Source organism: Molothrus ater, chromosome 8, assembly GCF_012460135.2.
Source record: "Molothrus ater isolate BHLD 08-10-18 breed brown headed cowbird chromosome 8, BPBGC_Mater_1.1, whole genome shotgun sequence".
NCBI classification, from domain to species: domain Eukaryota; kingdom Metazoa; phylum Chordata; class Aves; order Passeriformes; family Icteridae; genus Molothrus; species Molothrus ater.
In genome coordinates this window covers 27,184,182-27,205,238 of record NC_050485.2, presented here as the reverse complement: position 1 = coordinate 27,205,238, position 21,057 = coordinate 27,184,182, and the positions used below count along the sequence as shown (strand labels likewise).

General features: G+C 43.5%; 1 protein-coding gene across 6 annotated transcripts in view; it reads right to left on the bottom strand.

Annotated features, from left to right (window-relative positions):
• TCF7L2 (transcription factor 7 like 2) overlaps positions 1-20,473 on the bottom strand; it is a 170,619-nt gene extending 150,146 nt beyond the window's left edge. For all 6 annotated transcript variants that reach the window (XM_036385953.2, XM_036385954.2, XM_036385955.2 and 3 more), the window contains exons 1-3: positions 20,237-20,473; positions 19,833-19,899; positions 19,523-19,647 (exon numbers count right to left, since the gene is read on the bottom strand). In XM_036385953.2, coding sequence (XP_036241846.1) covers positions 19,523-19,647; positions 19,833-19,899; positions 20,237-20,425 — 381 coding nt within the window. In that variant the 5' untranslated portion in view covers positions 20,426-20,473. The remainder of the gene's footprint in view (positions 1-19,522; positions 19,648-19,832; positions 19,900-20,236) is intronic.
• Between the last annotated feature and the right edge of the window lie 584 nt (positions 20,474-21,057).

Sequence of the window (21,057 nt, the reverse complement as noted above, 5' to 3'; positions counted from 1 at the left end):
CTCTTTAAAATAATAATTGGGGGGGAAAAAAATCCATAAGAAAACTCTCATCGGCCTCATCAAGGCCAGGATGTGACCCAAGCTTGTGGAGCCGCCCTGAGGGAAGGCAATTAGCCTCACTCAAGGCATGCCAAAAAATTTAGCAGAGCATCCATAATCACCCTGAAATGTTCTCTACTAGCAAAGCATAATGTGTTTATCATTTACTTCTCAATTAAGTGGTGCTTAAATTGACTAGGGAGTGGATTTCTATTGTCTATTGATTAGCCAATAAAAATATATTCTAAAGGAAGTTGGCCTACAGACAAGGAACATCCATCCTTCTCCCTCTGCCAAGAAAGGTGTCTTCTTGGACAGGCTGCCCTACCTTCTCTGCACCTCTCCCAGCAGTTCAGCTCTTGTGCAGAACACTTTTACACAATGAATGAATGAATTCCTAAGGCTACTTGTAAAATTACTAGGCGCAGCCTTGTTAAACAGTCATTTGGAGCTAAGACAATACATTAAAAATCACAAAGCAAGCGAGTGCCAAGTGCAGTGCTACCATCAAAGCTAAATAAACAGAATAGTCCATCAACGGCTTATTCCCCCAGCTAACCCCAGACCATCCATCTGCACTCACTGTCTCCCACAGATCAATAGCAAGGCTCATTGATTATAATTGGAACAGGAACATCACACCCTTCTACTTCCAGGTCAAAAGGCACAATGACTACAAGCCATTAAGTACTTTGTGGCATCACTCGATGACTGTATTTATGCCATGTACGTAGTTATGATTATTGCGTGGAATAATGTTCATCTATTTCAGCAACAATCTGACAAACTATATTTATGCTGCACCTTTGGCCTCCTTGCTTGAACTCTGCTCAGCAACATCTCTCAGCTGGGACTACTTCTAACACACAAACCCTCCAAACTGCTTTCAAACTACCAATGTTTCTTGGATGTTGTTTTGTTTCAATCTACTACAAAAGGGCAATTTTTTTTTTTTTGCTCTCTGCTCTTCCACACCCCCCTTCCTCTCCTCCTCTTGCCCCTCAAGCTGTTGGCCAAAGAAAACAAAGGATTTTAAGATACATTTCTTGCGTGCCCTCTGTGAGCACTGCGAGTCTGAAGCGTTACAAAGGATGGCCCAGGAAGCTGCATTTCACCACCCAGCTGGGGAAGGTGCCCCTCAAACCCCAGCAAAGCACACAGGAAACCTCACCACTGCCTACAGTCCCTCAGGAGCTTCCAGGGGGCCTGGCTGACCACCTTGGAATGTCACCTTATAAAAGTGGCCTTAATTGCAGACATTCCCATATTGCACTCACATGACAGCTTCCCTATCATTCCAGGGTTGCTGTGTTTTTTATGGACAGCCAGCAGCAGAAATATTAATGCTACTTCTGTATTTCAGAGAAAGAAAAAAAGCATAGACACAAACTTCTATTTAAAAAAAAAAAAAAAATATATATATATATATGCATGCACACACACTCATATAAACCCCTTTGCTGTAAACAAAAAGGCTGGTTTGTCTGAAGGTGTTATAAATGCCCTTCAGAGCTCATTTAGTCTGGTCTGCATAATCTCACCAATGAATTTGCCACTTGTAAATATTCCAAATTTATGCCAATAAAGTCTTCTCAGGAACCAGACAGCCTATATATGCACACATATATATAATCCATGCATGGAGCCATTAACATCCGTTGGTGGTTTGTTATTCTTGTGAAAGATCAGCAGGGGAAAAAAGGCAAAGTCCAAACCATGTGTCCTCAGAAAGAACACTGAGCACTCAGCAAGTTGGAAAAGTGGAAGCTCTCACCCCCATCCATGAGATGGGGCAGGTCCACACCACTTCTAATTTCAAAACTGAAAGCAGAGACAAGAACGTCAAGGAGAAGGGAGATAAATGATGTCGTGTCACGCTCTCATAAAAGGTCTGGGTACACCTACAGAGCCTTCCTTATGACTGTCATATAAACATTACACTGGAACTGTGTGCAGGAGATTAAACTGGAGCAGAGAGAAGCTTCACATGTGTCATTCTACCAAAGGTTATTTTAGGATCAGCTTAGAAGCTGAGTAGTGGGTGGCAGCTGATTATATTACCAGAGGCATATCTAAATATCATGGGCCCATCAGGATCTCTCATAAAGGGTTGTGGCTGCACTGGAACTTGAGCTTGAAGCTCAGCCTTCAGAGCAGTCCCCTTCCCCAGGGCTGTGGCAATCCTCCCTGGGTGTGAACTTCCCCCAGAGCAGGACACACACACAGCACAAGCACTTTGGCTTAAAGGCCACATTTATTCAAGGAACAGTGTCAAGGAACATACCCAAGACACAAGCAGTGTTTTCCCAGCCAGGACCACTCTGCTGCCCTATGAACCCTGGCGAGCCACCAGAAGCACACAGAACTCTTGGGCACAGGGCACATCCACAGACAGTCCCAAATGGCCAAGCCACCACCAAGCTGTATTATTCCACAGATTATCCCAGTTTTGTTACTTCTGTGCATGACAAGTCCCAGCAGTCAACTGCCTCTGGAGTTCCAGCTGCCAGTGGATCACACCATGATGGTAAGTGCAGCTGAAGAGGGCTTTGGAGGAGCACAGTCCAGCTTACCATGAATCCAGAAGAATGTCTGTAGTGGACTAATCTCTGCTTATATAAGAAGTGCTTGTGTTCTCCCACATAAGCACCCACCTTCACAATCTTGAGTCAGAAACCAATGCTACCTAGTCACAGAGTCATGGCCATGGCTTGAGATAGCCAAGCAATGCTGCCAGTCCCATCTTCAAATGGCCTAATTTCAGGTCATTTAGAGGAAACCACACAGCTTATTCATCCAGACAGTGACCATGGAGCACAGCACCTAATGGCAGTGCTTGTTCTCACACACAGACAGGCAGGCCCTCCCTACAAATAGTCCTCCAAAACAACTAGAAAATAATCGTGTACTTGATCTTCAAATGTTGCCATGACCTCAAGTTTGCAGAAAAAGAAATCTCAATATATACCTAAAATACCTACATGTGTGTTTACATATATTAAACATGTATGTATATATCAGCATTAAAATAATATTATAAATATTGGTATTACATAGATTATAGATGTTGATGTTATACACATATTAACATACTATTTTAATATATAACAGATCTTAATAGTTCCCTATCAATCTCTTCCAGATTTCTACGCTAAACTCCTGGTTCATGATTAGCTCTACTTAAATATTTTCAATGCTTTAAGCACAGTTTCTTGGTATTACTTGTATAAAATCTGCAAACATTGATTGAAGCTTTTAAAGAGAAGTTTATGTTGAAAATGAACCATTATGCTGAAAAGTAGCTAATTATATCTTCATAAATTTGTAGCTGTTAAGCCATCCAAAATACTACCAAAAAGCCAGCTCCATTTTAGTTCAGAGGTAGTTCCTCTCCCATTTCCAACTGTTCCAAGATGTTGGTACCTATGACTACATTGATGTGCTCAGTTGATTAAAACCAAGTATTTCTACTGCAGTTCTTGGATGAACCACTCTGTCAGGCTCTGCAGGCCCAGAAGTATGAATTAAATCTGAAATCTGGGCCTCAGTTTGGGTGGGCAGTGTTCCTTCAAATTGTAAAAGCACTCAAATAACACCACATGTTAACAACACAACTGCTCCTCTGGCTTTGTCATCTAGTAGGACATCTCTCCTTGGCTTTTTTCAGCAATGGAGGCCCATTCATCACAGGAGGCCACATTCCCCTGGATTTTCCCTGAACAGGAGTCAGAATCAGCTGACACTGGACCTGAGTCTTTGTCTGGTTCAGAGAGAACAAGATGCCACCCAGCGCCTACCCTGCCTGCTCAAGCATTTCCAGTAAAGGGACAAATCTTACTACAGTAGCAGGAAAGAAGTCATTTCGTAGCTCAAAAGGGGTCTCCAGTGACCCCACCTAGCAGCTATGCAACAAACTAAACACAACATAAGCTGCAGTGAGTGTATATAGCATGGAACAGGCAAAATGATACAAATTTCCAAGGCAGGTACATAACTCTGCAGACAAAGTAACAAAGAAATGGGTGCAAACAGCAGAAACTAACACAGTCTCTATTGGTAAACACTGAGGAAAGGCAAATCAACACCAGTTTCATCTTCTCTTAGGTCAGTGTATACATACTCATAGAAAAAGAGATCATTAATTATTTTTTTAAATTACTTTCCTCCCTCTGCTTTGATAACAAGACTGTAACTTGTTGCAGTAAAATACACACAACTGCAAAGGCAAAGAATCACCATAACCACTAACTTACACCACCTGCCAGAAATAAGATCACCTCAACAGTTTGCAATTCAGAGGTTAATCTTCTTAAAGTTTTAAGACAAATCACTACACATTATCCTACTGCAACTACACTCTTTGTTAGGAGAAGGTCACACCACCCACCAAAGAGAAAATTACCTATCTCTAGTGGCTCAAACCATGGCACATCATTGAAGGACTATTTTTAGCCACCTTCCAGACAGCCTCAAATCAGTGAGAAATATTTCTTTTCGTAGTTTCAAATTAGCCTTTAATAAAGAACTCTGAGTGTTTCCCCAGTATAAGCCAGGCTGACATTGTTGGGAGGATAAGTCATCCTCCTCCAAGCAGAGGTACAACCACAACTCCTTTGGTGCATAACCAAGAGAGGCAAATACTGATTTCTTTCTTGATCAAACAGTCCCATACCTGAGCCTCCTGTTGTGCTACTCAGCTGAGCTATTACTCCTTGAAAAAGAACAGCAAGTCACTTCTGAACCATTTCACAGGCAACGGCCTTTTTCTCCCCTCCTACATGAACTGAAATGCCAAATACCAAACCTATTTGTAGCAGTCAGGATTAGTTCTAACAGGAGAACCACTGAGAGGATAAACTGATCTGAACATTTATCTAATTGCTAACCATCATTCCTACTTATTAGTTTATTGTACCCCAAATGCACAGAGTACTTAATGTAGTAGTGAAAGTTTGACCTGTGCCTGGAGGAACTCCCAAGAGTAGGAAAGAAACTGAAATAAGATGAAACTGTAAGAGAAACCAATCTCAAGTTACAACCATTTCTGATAGCAGGAACATGGATCTTGGCTTTCATTCTGCAAGAACCTCTTTTAGCTGTTACTGGAACTACCCCAAAGAAAGATAACCCTCAGTTAGATAATCAGGAAGTTACACAAAACTGTAAATCTCTGCATCAACATCACAGAATACAAGGAGGAGATGCTACAGGCTCTAGCACTTCATGCTCCTGGCTGTTTTGATGTTCTTGCCATCTCTGAAGGTTGCTCTGGAGGCATGAGACAGCAAGTCACCTTTGGAAAGTACACACACCTTCAGCTTTAGAGGAAAACCATCCTGGGAGCCAGACATCCCAACTGCCTTGACTGTGCTCCTAGCAAACACAGCCCTAATGCAACTTGCTGATTGCATCAGAACATTGCAGTTGGGGTTGGTGATTGCTGGCACCACAAACCACCACAGTGTCCCAGCACCTCAGCTCCATGCAAACATTCAGGCTGAGATGTGATCACTCTGAAGGCAATCAGTGTGCAAGATCATTACCAACCACCTCGTGCAGCTATACCTTGAAAAGTGACTCCATGAAAGTGGTATGAGGGTGAGGTAGGGAGGAAAGAGGAGTGTAGTGTTTATTTCCTTTAACTTTCCATTTCATATGCATTCAGTGCCATGTCAGAACATGTCCAGACATTAATTCCCCTCCCCATTTACTCTTCCTCCCAATCTTTGTCCTACAATTTTTTTCTAGGATCAGAAAATTGAGCTGAATTCGTTTCTCTTTCTTATACACACAGAGCAATAAAAAAGACATTGCAATCCAAATTCTGCACTTGTGTACACCTGTGTTAACCCCATTGTCCTCAAATTATTCCCTTAACAATGGCTGTGGGTTTGTACAGGTGTAGAACAAGCCCTGTAATTAGAATTTAACAAACAATTCCAACAGTTGGGGGAAAAAAAAGTGAGACTTCAGCTCACTTCTTGTGGCATCAACTAACATATTCAAGTAGCAGGGGAAAAAAAAAAAAAAACACAAAATCAAATTTCAAAGGTATTTAGGCATGTGCAGATGCTGGCAGGAAACTCAGGAGATTTCCAAATACTGCCCATTTTCTACTTAGATCCACAAACCAGAGCAATAGCACAGAGTATAAATGAAGAAGTTGCTCCTCATTTGCACCATTTTTTTCAGTATTCTCTTTAGCCTCCTTCCTGCTTCACCAAGTATTTTGCTTCCAAAATAAACTTTATAAGCTTCCTCATGGGATCACTATTTAGGCCATGATCCTACAAGCCCAAAAGCACAGACCCAGCTGGGCTGAAGACAATTCCTCAGAGGGCTGGTATGGAGGAAAACCCAGAGCACGTGCAAGACCAGGGCTTTGCACCACCAGCTCCCAGGAAGGAAAGCACCTCCAAAATGCTTCTCCAGTCAGAAACAGCACCAACAGCAGGCAGAGAAGCAAAACAGGGCCAAGCAGAAAAGCAGGACTGAGGAAATGTCATACAACAAGAGGAGGACATCAGCTGCTTTTGTGCTGCCACCTCAACTAAACTTGACATCCACGCTGAGCTGGATTTTACAGAGCTGTAAAATCAAATAAAAGCTTTCTGTTGCTGTCATGAGCTCTGGCTTGCAACCACCACCTCAAATCAGCTTCCTCCAGCCCTCTTTCTCCATGCACCAGCCAGGACATAGACTATAGACCTGGATAGGCTTTGTTGTGATTGATAATTGGGTCACAACAGCCTAATGGGAAATGTTATCCAGCTGGCATTGGTGACTTTATAGGGCCAGCGATGACTCCTCAGTGATACAGAATTACTACAGAGAACTCAACACTGAAGATATGCCCATTACTGACAAATTACCAAACCAAGAAATCAATTACCAGCTGAGAAAATAATGGACAACAGCTGAGACTGAGAAAGCCACGTTCAACAGAGGTCCATCATTTGCAACAAGTACATTCTCAACAACAGTGGGTCCTGGTACAATTAGTACCACACTGGTACTCTTTCAGGATGGTAGACATCACAATTGGTCTGCAAACCATCAATGGTTGAGACAAAATAGCATCATCAAAACAGGAGACACTGTTCAACCTGACTGTGGCACTGTCCAACACACAAACCCCACTCTATGCTCCAACACTGCACAAGCAATTCAGCCTTACTTCCAGGAAAATTGATATCTCCCAACTCCTCTTTGCAACTCCAAGACCACTTCCCCACAATCAGAAAGCCCTGCCATATTCACACACCATGCTCACAGATGAGGCAACTGAACTAGAGGAGCATGTGCTGCTGAACATCAATAGGCATTTTTGAAACGCAAGCTCCAAGACAAGTAATTTTTCCATAGTTTTTCATGTTTGGGCACAACCATGTGAAAAAAAAAAGTCTGCTTTTTGCTAAAACATAAGGAGATCTAGCCAAATTCTTCATAATCATCATTAAGTGGAAAGTAATGGAAGAGGGATGAAGGGGAAAAAAAAATCAAACTACAGAAGAACACATGATCTCTGAGACACAATTTTCACAGCCATGACTATTTAACAATGTATCCATAATCAGCAACAAGATCTTTCTTTAATCTCTGGTCCATACCTAAAGAATTCACTGCAGTTGCTGGCTGATCCCAGGTCTCCAGAGGAGAAGAGGGGAGGAGACATACAGCACTCACAGGGTGCCAACAGAACACCTGACCATGCCAGAGGCCTTCCAGGCAATGTGATCCAGAGAAACACAAGACAGGGTGAAGACATCGGCCTAAATGGCTCCTCTCTCCCTCCCTCTGCACTCAGATGTAGAGGTGAATGAAGGAGAGAAACATAACACTGACTAAATGATTAAGTAAATTAGCCAACGTTGCCAGCTCCAAACCTTACAGTGGAGATCCTACATTATTTTGGGGAGAACAAATAAAAGGCAATCACAGAACCTAAGCAGCCTATTTAAATGGAACTGAAATTACCAACATTACACAGAGGATGATTACTTAAGAAAGTCAAGGATTTTGGTATACAGGAAATTCAGCAGTCACATTTTCTTCCTGGGGCAAGAACACCCACACTGCTCACTCAATCATTCCCCCCCATTTTTCTCTGTGCAGTGTCTGACCAAGAGGAGCCCAGACCGAGTCCTCCAGACACTCCTGCATCGTGCACAAAAACAATCCTGATTTTCACAGTTTTATTTGGCTTGCTCACAAGACTCAGTCTCATGTAATCCACAGGCCTGATCCTTATCCTAATAAGAGCAATGGCAAAACTCCAGCTGATTCAGTAGTTCTGGACAGACCTTGCAGCGGCAAGAGGATAAACTTTAAGGGCCCAAGCCTTATCCATTCACTTTTCTTGCTTCCACAAGTAATCCTTTTAAAAATAATGGGACTGCTCCTAAGAGTCAAACATACAGGACTGAATGAGAGCAGAAATCAACAGGGAAATAATATTTGGGGCTCCCTCTCCACCACAGCACAAGTGCATTTTCCCAAGCATCCTCTTATTGTGGTAAATCAAATGACAGCATCAAAAAAAAAAACAAACAACCCAAAAAAAATCATATAAAAATAAAAGCAAAATGCCTAAAAATGCCATTGAAGGCAGGAAGAAGAAACCTAAGTCCTTCTTCTTTTTAAACAAGGACAATCAAATGATGAGTAGCTGAAAATGTGGCCACACACACACACTCCTTCATATACACATACATACACAGAGGCAGTTCATCAGAAGTGAATCGGAGAGAGAAAGATGAATTTGAACCCTTTATCCCCTGTCCTTTATAAAGGCTGCCACTCAGTAAACGGAGATTGCTCTAATTACTGTGACAATTCTGCACCCCGTTCAAACAACTTTTGTGCTCTGGACAGGTTTCTCCGCGAGTTTGAAATTCTTGGCCTGAGAACCACTCTTGTCTAAAAGAGGTTTCTCGTTGCAAACGCAGAATGCAACACTAACAAGTTGTCCCTCTTTTCAGCTCCTTTCATTCTCCTCTTTTCCAACTGCCTGATTCAGGGCTTAATGGAAACTTGTCAAGGCTTTTCTTCCCACAAACCCTGTAGAGCCCCAAGGCAATCTGTGCACAGAGCAACCACAGGAATCTCATATTGTCAATTAAAATTGAATAGACACCTGATAACCAAGTATGTGTTCAAGGATAACATACATCACATGCATATACACAGATGTACCTGTGTAGCCAGTCCAATGCCCACATTTGGGCACACCAGCAGCACAGCAACTCACTACTTCCCATTTACAACCACCCAGTGACACCCAGGTTCTAGCTTTTGCTTTTTCATTCCATATTTATTAAATTTAATTTCACTTTTATGAAATAAAAAACAAAGTACTTTCAAGTATTGTAGTCGAGCAACAGAATACAATGGAAAATAAACTAACTACATGTACCAAGCACTTGGCCTTTAATAACCCTGGGGATTGTAAAGATATTTAGCTGCTATCCAGATAAAATAAGCTCTGTGGTTATTCTTTATACAGAGGTTTGTGACCAATGCAGCAGTTATGTTTGTGACTAGCTCCTGTAAGTACCTTCTTTAATTTTAATTGACACAGACATGATTTAAACTACATTTTTATGATGTAGTTTAAGAATGAATATAAATCTCATGGGAGAATGTTACAGGGATTTAAGTAAACTGAGCCATTTGGTTAATAATAATAAAAATCTCAAAGAACTTGACTTCCAGACAGACAACTATAATCTGTAACTCCACTGAAAGGGAGAAACCTTCCTGTAAATGTCCCATAGAAAACAAAGATAGAAACACTGACTGCCATCTTATTCTTCTGATGTGTTCATTCAAGGTCACACCTTCCCTTGAATTCTTTAATATTGGCAAACATTTATAATAGAGCAGTTTCAATAGCTGTCTGTTCAGCCTGGGTGTAGATCAATGCATCATCTCTATATGCCGACTTCCAGACCTTGCCTATGTCAGAGTAGTGGTCCTGCTTTTATAAATCTCTTAAATCTAATTAAACCAATGCAAACCTCTTACTGTCTATGCTCCCAAACCAGTTCACTCTCATTTAACCAAGTTAAAATTATTCAGACTAGGGTTTAAAGCAGTTCCAAGAGAATCTTTATTAAATATTACTATCAGTTAAAAACAGAAATCAATGTACCAGCTTTTCTCCAGAACAGAAAAGCCTATAGTCTCAGACTTTTCCAGATCATTATTTAAGGAGTCACTGACTCCAGTGGGAGTTCAGATGTGCTCCAAGAGGTACACCTCCACCTTTTCTTGCTCTATTTTTCCCTTTCTTAAAATAGGACAATTTGTTTCTATTGTATCAACATCCAAGAATCTCTCATATTCCCCAGAATATCCTTTTGTAGTATTTTCAGATTGGCAATTTCTATTACTTTATTACTTCCCACACCCTCCTTTTGGAATGGTTTTTTTGGGGTGGTTTTTTTTTTTTTTTGGTGTCTCTGCTGCATCACCACCAGTAGTGAATTAAGCAGCAGAGAATGATTTTGTTGTATACATGTAAACATGTATTTCATGCCACAGACAGTTTGGAAAGACCTAGAAAGCTGTGAGATACACACAAGTTGAGCACATTTATATATTCATACTTGGTAGCCAAAGTAATGCAATTGTACTTCCCATGGAGCCTAGGGCACTAAAACCTGCTCTGCCAAGAGGGCAGAACAGTTATGCAGGACTAATTGTGTCAGCAGGAAGAACAAAATGGTCAAGTCCAACAAGAGTCCCTCCTGAATTCAGCCTCACTCCCTAGCCAAATGCCTGCATGAGTTTGGTACCCCAAACATCTGACCCAAAAAAGAAACTGCCCTCCCATCTTCTCTGTCCTTGCACTTCCTCCACCAAGCAGCAAAGGCATTTCAAACAACATAAATCCATTCTCCACTCAAAGCCTACTTGGCTCCTATAATTTCTATCATTTTCCTGTCATCATTTCTTCTTTGCTGAAGCCAGCAGCATATGAGTCAGAGAACAATCATTAACTTTTACAACTTCCATACAAATCCACCTACTCATATTAGAAAAGCAGAACTGACATGCAACACAGCCTGGGACCAAACCCTGATCCTGCCAGGATGCTCCAACTTCTGTGGGAAATACTGCAGAAGCAGGAGCTCATTCAAAAATACACCATTGGAAATGTAACTTGACTTCCCCCACCCTCCCCCCCTCCAGGAGCAGAAAAGACTATGATGAAGGAGCTATACATCAATATCATATTTAGTTGAGTTTGGCATTCTCAATGCCTTCATCCACTTTTGAAGAACTTGGCCATTGGTTCAGGACGCACGGGGCCTGATGCAAAGCCCTTCATTATTAATAGAAGCCTTTTTTCCACTGACTTCAATGGATCTTGGACCAAGCCCAAGGAAGACAAGATTTCACAGCAGTAAGAGTGACACACATTCTCCACTTTAAAAAAAAAAAAAAAAGGCAAAAGAAACAATACGAAGCATTTACGATGTCAATCTGTAACGCACAGTTTTGTTTGTGTTTTGCTTTTTTAAAATAGGCTCTAGGCTGTTGGATTAGTGCACCCAGAAAGTCTTTCTGAAGGTGGAAGGAATAACAGGCAGATACAAAATGCTACAGTGAGATACATAACAATCCCAGTACCTCCCTCAACTAGGATATAGAAGCATCCTCTACCACAACATTTCTTGTAAGTTGCTGCAGCCACACTTTAAAGTGTCCCAGCACTATAAACTCCTCCAGTAACAGCTACAGTATTACCCATGATGAATTAATTTATATTAATATGGCTATCATGCACATTTCCATATGAATCCCATTGTTCTGGAGCATTAATAAAAACCTCACTAAGTGAAGTAACATGGTACCCCTACCCTTAGTTTAAGGATATTTAAAATAAATACATTTAGAAGAAAATTGCTAATATCTTTAGTTTATCATATTTGGCACAGCAAGCAGAAACCCAGCTATCTTCTCAGTATGTATTTATAGCATCACCCGTTCCCATTCATTCTGCATTTTCTTAGAGAATCTGCTGTACCCTACATCTGCAATTCATTGACTTTACAATTTACCACATGTTGAGATGGAGAGGTCTCAGCTCCATTTGAATCACTGCACAAATATGCAAGTGATTTATCGTTTTAAAACTAAAGACTGCAGAAGAACGACTCCACTTTTCCTGAACATTACTCCTTCTGGCAGACCATGAACAATTACAGCGCGTACTAATTAAGCTCTGTAAATGTGCTGTGCCCTGCTAATGCCTACCAGGCCTCATATTTAGTTGCATGAAGCCAAACTTCAGCCAGCGACTTAACTCATTCAGCACTGCCCAGTTGCCTGAGCGTGACCCCACAAAGAATAAGGGTCGAGGGTTTAGCCAACCTAAAACAAAGGCGTGAGACTGAACAGATTTTTGCCGGAAAGAATCACAGGGGGGAGATGCTGGAGGGGGTGGGAAGCATCTTGGGAATGAGGGGAACATCCTTGTTGATAACCTGTTAAAAAGGTACAATACCACACCAGCTTTGCAGCGCAGTGCTGGGGGATTCTGATCTGTCCCTGGGGGCTAATAAGTCACAGCGCTCCATTGATTAGGGAAATGCATAAAACCTTCAACAAAACTGTACAGCTATTTGTGGAAGAGCTGAACTGACAGCCCCCTCTTTTTTTTTTTTTTTTAAAGTCAGGCTTTACATGGCTCTAGAAGAAAAACATATGGCTAAAGGAGTGCAGCTTTCCACCACACACATAACGATGCCTTTTTCTTAAGTTAGTCTCCAAGCACAACAGTAACCTAGGGGGAACCTGAAATCAACTGCTGGAGAAATTAAAGCTAAAAGTAACACCTAGACATATTTGAGTAATCACATTATCTTGTTAAAACACACACCCAGCACAGACAAGACAGCAGCACTTCAAATCTGACTGTCCACTCTACAAAGCGTGTGTAACGGGGAGCGAGCGCCGAGAACAACGAGCTCCGCTGAGCCAAGCACTGTTTCTCCTCGGGCCCCAGACTCTCCTGACACTTAAGAGTCAATCCCCAGATCCCAAGCTTCCCCTCCAAGCATCCATTCAAATACTGGCGTTTCCCCCCGCCCCCCCCCCCCCAAGTTTCTACAATTTCTCCTCCCGCTCCAACATCCCTCCTTTGTCCTCCAATTACTCTCCAGTGGCCCCCCTGCTCTCGCAGTGCCTCCCCCCCAGTTAACCCCTCCCAAAACACCACCCTGTGCACGTCCCCCTGCTCCCCTCCACGCTGACCTACACGTCCATCCCACATTGTCCCTTCCAGCAGGACGCAGGGCTTCTCCCCTAAAAACTGCCTCTAACCTCAACATCTTCATTCATTCAGTGCATGTTTTCCCTTAACGTGGGCTTTTGCTGCTTTCCAAGAGGCCCTGCTTTGTACACACAAACCAGTCTAATATCTGTATTTCCAAGCATCCTCCTTCTGCATAAAACCCGAGGCAGTTTTTTCTTTCGTCCCCAGCTCAGCGGTATGTGAGAAAATTAAAGGACATTTCCAGGTGTCATCTGTCTTTAAATGTTTGCTTGCACCGGTATCTAGGAAATGCTGCATGATACTGCTGAGACCTCTGCAAAGGACATGAGCTGTGCTAAACTTCTTCCCTCCTTCAGCCTGGCTGCATCACCCACTGCTCAGCCTCTACAGCACCACAAGCGTTAATTATAAACTTCGGAGCCTACGTAACAACAAAAAAAAAAGCACAAACATAAAGCAGCAGTTGGGAGGAGCAGCAGAAATATTCTTTGCTTCTAGGTGGGGAGAGAAAGGATTTCCATATCTCCCCCACACACCCCCAGCACCACACTTCATCTCTCATTGCTTATAATTAGTGAAAGAAATTTGACCCACTGCCAGTGTCTGTGGACCTTGGATATTATAAGGCCAGCGTGGCGTCAAATATCTTAACATTCATAAGTGTTATAGGCTGTAAATAAACCCCGTGGATTTATGACCCTGCCGTGCTTGCCAGCAAACGACTGTGGCACATTTCTTTCAGCAGACCTGTCGAGGTGCAAGTTTGCCTTTGGTTGTAAAATTAACCATTTCCTTCACAAATGTGCCCAATTAAAAGTCAAAGTTTTAAGGCTTACTTCCATATTTGCCAGGACATGGGACTAAGGAGACACCCGGGGAACACAGCTTTAAACATCCCCCCAAACCTCCCAACTCCCTCCAAAGCAAAACTTCTCACAACAGCCCCAATGTGCAAGGGAAGTGTCTGATTTCACCAAAAAGCCCTGAAAAAACCCCAAGCTGACAACCCGAGTGCTGTTATATTTCTACGTGCCTATCGCCAGCCCTCATTTTTGGCTGCTCTGAGGCTGGGGGGAGCAGGCGTCTCCCCCCAGGCTGTGCCTGGAGAAGGATCTCCTCCCTTCCCCCAGGATAATGTCATCTGCTTCCTGTGTAGGAGAGCATTTGCTAAATCCAGGTTGTCTCATGCTTAACTGCCAATAATCCAACTTCCACATAACTCCCAGACAGCTGGGAAAAGGTCCTTAGAGTTTTTAGTCATGGTACAGAAACACACGTCCACACAAAAAATCTGCAGCTGTCCTTTTTCTCTACACCACATTTTTTTATCTGATTTTGGGGCCCACTCATGAAAGTCTTGACAAATTTAAAACATTTTTACCTACATTCTGGTTTACAAGCGCCAGTGAAAGCTGCAACATATTCCTTCCCCCCCCATTCTTCAGCTGACAAATCAGCACATACTTGCTTGAACAAAAAATGAAGGGGAAGAAGGGAAAAAATAAACCACACCACCCTATTCAACATCCTCAGTCGTTGTATGAATGCATTCAAAAAAACCTGGAAAGGCATCTACTGTATTTTTTTTCACTACAGATCAGCCACTGGTGCACCTATTAAAATTGTTCGATTTCCAAAGCAAATATTATTTTTAATGAAGTGCAGTCCTGCAATTATCCTGTACACTCAAGTAACAGTACTGCATTATATTGTTTTGCAAGGTCCCAGAAACATGAAACTTTTCTCTAACTAATTTTCATAGCCCCCTGAAGAGAAACTGATGGAGTAAGCAATGCAGCATTTGCTCCAGAATAAAATCTTATCAAGGGGAAAAAAATAAAAAGAAGAAAAAGAAAAAAAAAAAGAAAAAAGCATAGCATTAAAAATAAATCAGCTTCTTTACTGCAAGTAAGTTAACAAACACAGTCTGTCTGCCACTGTATACCAGCTATGCTAATGCTATAGCAGAGTGATTCAGCAATCTACCTAATTAAGCACGAGGAAAGTTTCTTTTATGGAGGCTCCATTTGATTTACACCACAGGATCATCAGTTCTTATTTAACAGCTTGTTTTTACACAAGTCCAGAAACTTTATTAAAAGCATGCCCATTCATTTTTTTAAACAAAGCAAATAATTCACTCTCCACTGAATAGCTCTGTATCATAAAGTACCAAAGTGCTGACATATTAAGTTGTATCTACATTATTAAACTAGTTGGTGGACATTAATACTATAATCCATACTGCAGACATTAAACCTCAACCATAAAGATTAGTAAAGAATTAATATTGTCACATCGAGACTGAAACCTTAACACTCCAGCCATAAATATTTCTGAAGGAGATGAAAAACAATTAGCATAAACACCAAAGAAGGGCAAGAACACCTGTTCTTTTTCAGGGCGATAAGCATTTTATTGTTCTCTATTTAAAATGTAATGACCTGTGTAATTACAGTAATATTACATTGTATTGCAAGGGCTTGGAATGTCACACTTTGAAAAGTGTTGTCAAAACAATTGGAGGGAGGGGAAAAAAAAAAAGGACCACCATTAACCCTTCACACCCCAGGGTCTAAAGCTTTTGTATTACGAAGGATTACATTGTTTGATTCAGTAGATAAAGAAAAACATCAATTTTTCAAGGCAATTAATAAAAAAAAGTTTCCTCCTAAACATAAAAATCAAGGCGAGGGGGCTGCTCTCCACCACAGCTATTCCCGACTCCCAAACTTTGGGGCCAAACATAAGCTTATCCTTACAGCCCCACTCAGCCAGCAACAACTTAGGGCAAAGGAAGATGCAACAGCACTAGTAAAAATAAGAGCTTCTGCCAGCAGGGTTTTCTCACGTTACACTGCATCTATTTGCTTACTAAAAGCATTAACCAAGCTCCAAATTTAAGCTAAAAATCAAGTACAACATTTTTACGTTTTCCAACTCTGAAAGGAAAACAGTCTCCTTTATTATCCACAACATGCAGCCACCCCAGTGCCTCCACAAGTGCAGGGATGGAACTGGCGCTCTCAGATGCGTCACTTCATTACTATTTGACTAGACCTCTACTTAATAACATCTAGTCTCATAAGCCCACCACATTATTCTATCAATAGCAAGATTAGCATGCAAAAAATCTTTGATTTTTAAAAATAAAATTATTCCTATCAACCTTGATAAAGAGTTTGCAGTATTTAAAGCTTTATCCTTGAGAAAAGATTATTCCCCATAAGCAGATTTTATGATGCTTCATAATTCTTCACATTCCTGAAGCAGTAAAGGAGAAATTGCTGCCCACAAGTTTGCTCTTGAACAGACAATTACAGGTACAGTTAAAAAACACAATAATCCCACTCCACCCCCAAATAAAGCAACAAAAAAAAATTCCAGGAAAAAAAAACCACAACAAAAAAACCACACCCACAGAGTTTTAAGATTGTACAACACCAAAAGGAAAAGAAAAATAATTTTGCTACATATCTGCATCACCTCTTTACCTTGCATGCTCTGACACTCAACAAATATGGCTCCAAGAAAAACTACATAAATAAAAATAAAATTCGTAATTATGCAGAACCATCTATACCTTTCCAACGCATATTTAAAAATAAAATAAAATCAAACAGGAAAGAGAAAGATCTAGTTCATCTGGAATTGAAAGCTGGTACAGCAGAGAACTAGAATCCACCTAAAAATAGTGTGTGACAGACAACAGCTATCCCGCTGAATCTTTATAATATTCTGCTCTCAGGCCTAAATAAACAACTTTAATTTTTCCTGGCTATAATTAAGTGGCAGGCAAACAAACAAGCATACGGAATGTGAAAGAATAAGGTTAAGAAGATAGGAGAAGGTTGCTGGAGCCTGGATGTGGAAATAAGAAAATTGCCTATTGAGTGTGGAAATATCCTTTCAGAATTCATCTGATAACACAAGCAGGCCACCTGCTATACCAACAATAAACCAACCTGTAAGCTTTTGTACAGCACCTTTAATTCACACGGACCCAACATTCCTATGGAGGCCTTTTTTAGCGGTGGGGGAGCAAGGGGAGGAATGCTCCAGGAAAGCTAACTGCTGAAGAATCCTACCCCACATGCTAAGGGAAAAGGGATCTGTAATAAAGGTAACGAGGAAAAAAGAGCTGGAGCTGTTGTAAGAAAAACGCTTTAAGAAAAAGGCAGCAGAGGTGTGCTTCCGATTAGTCTGCACTTGGAACAGTGGAATGCATTGAAGGTAAAAAACGAGGGGAAAAAAAAAAAAAAGAAGGAACACAAAGCTTCACAATTTGTAACAAAGTGATTTGGAACAAAGATTGTTTTGCCATCTGGATTCTGGTACTTATGGAATTTGGAATTTATCACCATCATCCATATACATGTGGGCGACCATATTCTAAAGAAAAAATATAATGCATTCAAGCCCCTGAATTCCCCTCCCCATCATTACAATTGCAAACTGCAGTCACCCCTCTGCTACTGTCCCAGAAATCACCTCCTCACAAAAAGAGCCTCACAAGCTTCCAAAATAAAACTCTGCCACAGCCCTAAACATATGCAAAGTCAGAAAACCTTCCTCACAACCTCCCTGTCACTCTACATTTACTAATCTGTGTCTACTGACGTTTTACTAAGTGAAAACAAGACTGACCCGATGTTTAATATTTTAATGCTTTAAAACACTTGTAGATCTGATATACTGAAGTTGTCCAAGCCCTCAGTCATTAGTACGGCTTCAACATCTACCCAACAGTAGATCTATTATTGTAAATCGCTATCTCGTGTTACCACAAGGAAAAAAAAAAGTGTATAAACACACATGGTGATGGTGGGAACGCTTCAGACTCAGAAACACCCAGGAGCAGCAAAACAGCAACGCTAAAGCCATCGGTAGGAATCAGTGGTGTTTGGAAGTCCCAGTGAATTTAAGCATTGAAAATGAAAAATTTTCGAACTCTTTAAAAAAGGAAAGGAAAGGTGACACTTGAGAAATCTGATGTCAGAGTAGAGCACACCGTGGGTGACACTACGAGCGGGGAAAACAGCTGAGACTACAAATCCACCAGCAGACCCCAAAGTTTCCTGGGATCTGTGCTAAACCTCGCTCCAGCTGCAGGAAAACGCGGACCTGCACCCCCCTCCAGTGAACCCCGAGTTGGGGGTGGGAAAAAAAAAAAAAAAAAGGCAAAAAAAACCACCAACAAAAAACCGGACGCTTTCAGCAAATTGTTTTCCTGCCAGCATACTTCCAAGAGGAATTTTGCTCGACTTGTCTGATTATTTTTTGCGCTGCTGTTGTTGTTGCCAGAGCCCAGCGAGGCGAGTTGTTTCCGGACTCAGCCCTGCGCCCTGAGCGCGGCTCCCCCCGCTCCGCACCGGGACGGAGCCGCTCCCCGGGCACGGCCCCGGCCCCGCCGGGCAGGGCAGCGGCGCTCGGCCCCCGCACGCCGCGGGGCGCGGATCGGGGCGGCCGGACCGGGCTGAGCCCGGGCACAACTCGCGGCACGCACGGCCCGAAGGGGCACAATGAAATCGCCGCTCCCGCAGGCCGGGGCGGGCGAGGGCAGGAGAGGGTTAAGGGGGAGGAAAGGGGAGGGGGAGCCGGCCCAGCCGCCACGGAGGAGGGCAGAAGGCGACGGATCACCATGGAAAACGAGGAGTTTGGAGGAGCGGATCTCAGGCTCGGCCGGGAGAAAATAAGCCCCCTTCCCAAGGAAGGGGAGAGGAGATGGGAGAGAAGGGAAATGGGGGAGGGGAAAAAAAAAAAAACCCAAACCCAAACTTCTTGGGTTTTTAAAAATTTGTTTCCAGTTTTGTTTTGAGGCTGAAATAGGTGTTGTTTGGAATTTGTTTGCTTTTTTTCTTCCCCACACCACCACCCCCCCCCCCGCAGCGGAGGTTACAAGGGCTCAAAAAAAAAAAACTGCCCACAAAACTGAAAGTAAAAAAGAAATTCACAGCAAATAAGAAAAAGACAAAATAAGAAATAAACGAGGGGAGGAAAAAAAAGGAATATGGCGAAGTGTAAACAATCCCCTCCCGCCGCGGCCCGCGGAGTTTGGAAAGTTTGCGGCGCGGGGGAGGGGGCGGCGGCAGGGCCGGGGCGAGCGGGGCACCGGGAGCGCGGCGGCGGCGGCGGCGGGAGCCGGGCAAGGAGCGGGGGGGGAGAGGAAAGAGAGGGGGGAAAAAAAGAGGCACTTACCGTTCTCGCCGTCGGAGAGAGCGATCCATTGGGCAGATACGGGCTGCTGAGGTCGGGGATCATTATAAAGGGATAACCCGGGTATGGTGGGCCCTTAAACAACCCTCCATCTTGCCTCTTCGCAGCTAACATGGCGGGGAGACACGAGCGGGAGCGGGGAAGGAAGGGGGCAACAGGGGGAAGAGAAGGGAGGAGAGGGGGGGGAGGGAAAAGTTTTTTTAGTAAGTGTCCCCAAAAGAGGAGCCGGGCGCCCGGCGGAGGGGCGGCGGTGCGGGGCGGGCGGCGGTGCCGGCCGGGCCCGCGTACTCACCTTCCTCTAAACTTTCCCGGGATTTATCTCTGAAAGTTTCGGACCGAGGCGGGGGCCGCCGCTCCGCCTGGGAGCGAGCCGGGGGTTGGCGTGGGGCAGTCGGGGAAGGGGGTGGTTGGGGTGGGGAGGATATTTTTTGGGGGGTGGGGGGGAGAAGGGAGAAGAGGAGGAATGAAAGGCGAAAAAGAAGGGAGAGGTGCGGGGAGAAGGTGGAAGGGGAAACAAACAGAACAAAACAGAAGGCATCGTTACAAGTTGGTGCCGCGGAGAAAGTTGGGCGCCGGCGGGAGCGGGACCCGGCGCGGCGCCCCCGGCCCCGGCCCCGGCGCGGCCCCGGGCACAGCGCGGCCCCCGCCCGCCCGCCCGCCGCCCCGAAACGGCCCCGCGGGGGGCTTCCCCCGTACCTCCGAGTCTGAGGAGCTGTTTTGATTCGTTTCTGATTCATTGACAAGAGACGACTTGACATCAGCTAAATCCCTCTCCGCCGAGGAGTTCTCGGAGATCTTCTCCTCCTGCTCCCCTTCGTCTTTGAAAGAGATCAGTTCATCGTTGGCGCCCAGGTCGTCCCCTCCACCGCCGTTCAGCTGCGGCATTTTCCTCCTGCTTCACCCCACCAGCAGCAATTTTGCAAAAAGGGGAAGGGGAAAAACAAAAGAAAAAAAAAAAAAAAAGGAGGGGAATGGGGGGGGAAAAGAAAAAGAAGAGGGGGGGGGGAAAGTTTGCACCAAAAAAAGAAGAGTCCAAGGTGAAAGTTTCTTTTTTTTCCCCTTCTCTTTCCTCCTGGGGAGGGGAAAAGAGGGAGGAGGAGGGGAGGGAAATGTCTCTTCTTTGCTCCTTTGCACCAGTGACTTTAGGCTTCTTCCTTTCCTTCTTCGGGATTTTCTCTTTCTTTCTTCCCGGGAGCTGCTCGGCGTGCACTGCGCGCACACGCACACCCGCGCACGCACTCGCGGAAAAATTAATAATAATAAAAAATATATAAACCGTGGGGAGGGGGGAAGCAGCGGGGGGGAGGGGGGTTAAAAAAAAAATAATGCAACAAACCAAGCCCAGAAGTCAGCTGTGACGGGGGGGCAGTCGCCGCGGATATGGGGAGCCTGTGCCGCTCGGGTTTGAGTGAGTTGAAGTTGGACTGAGAGCTTTTCAGTTCAAAGGCGGCGCTGATTGACAGATAGAAAAAGGGGGATCGAAATCCGGAGGAACGGAGAAGTCTGGGATCCGGGAT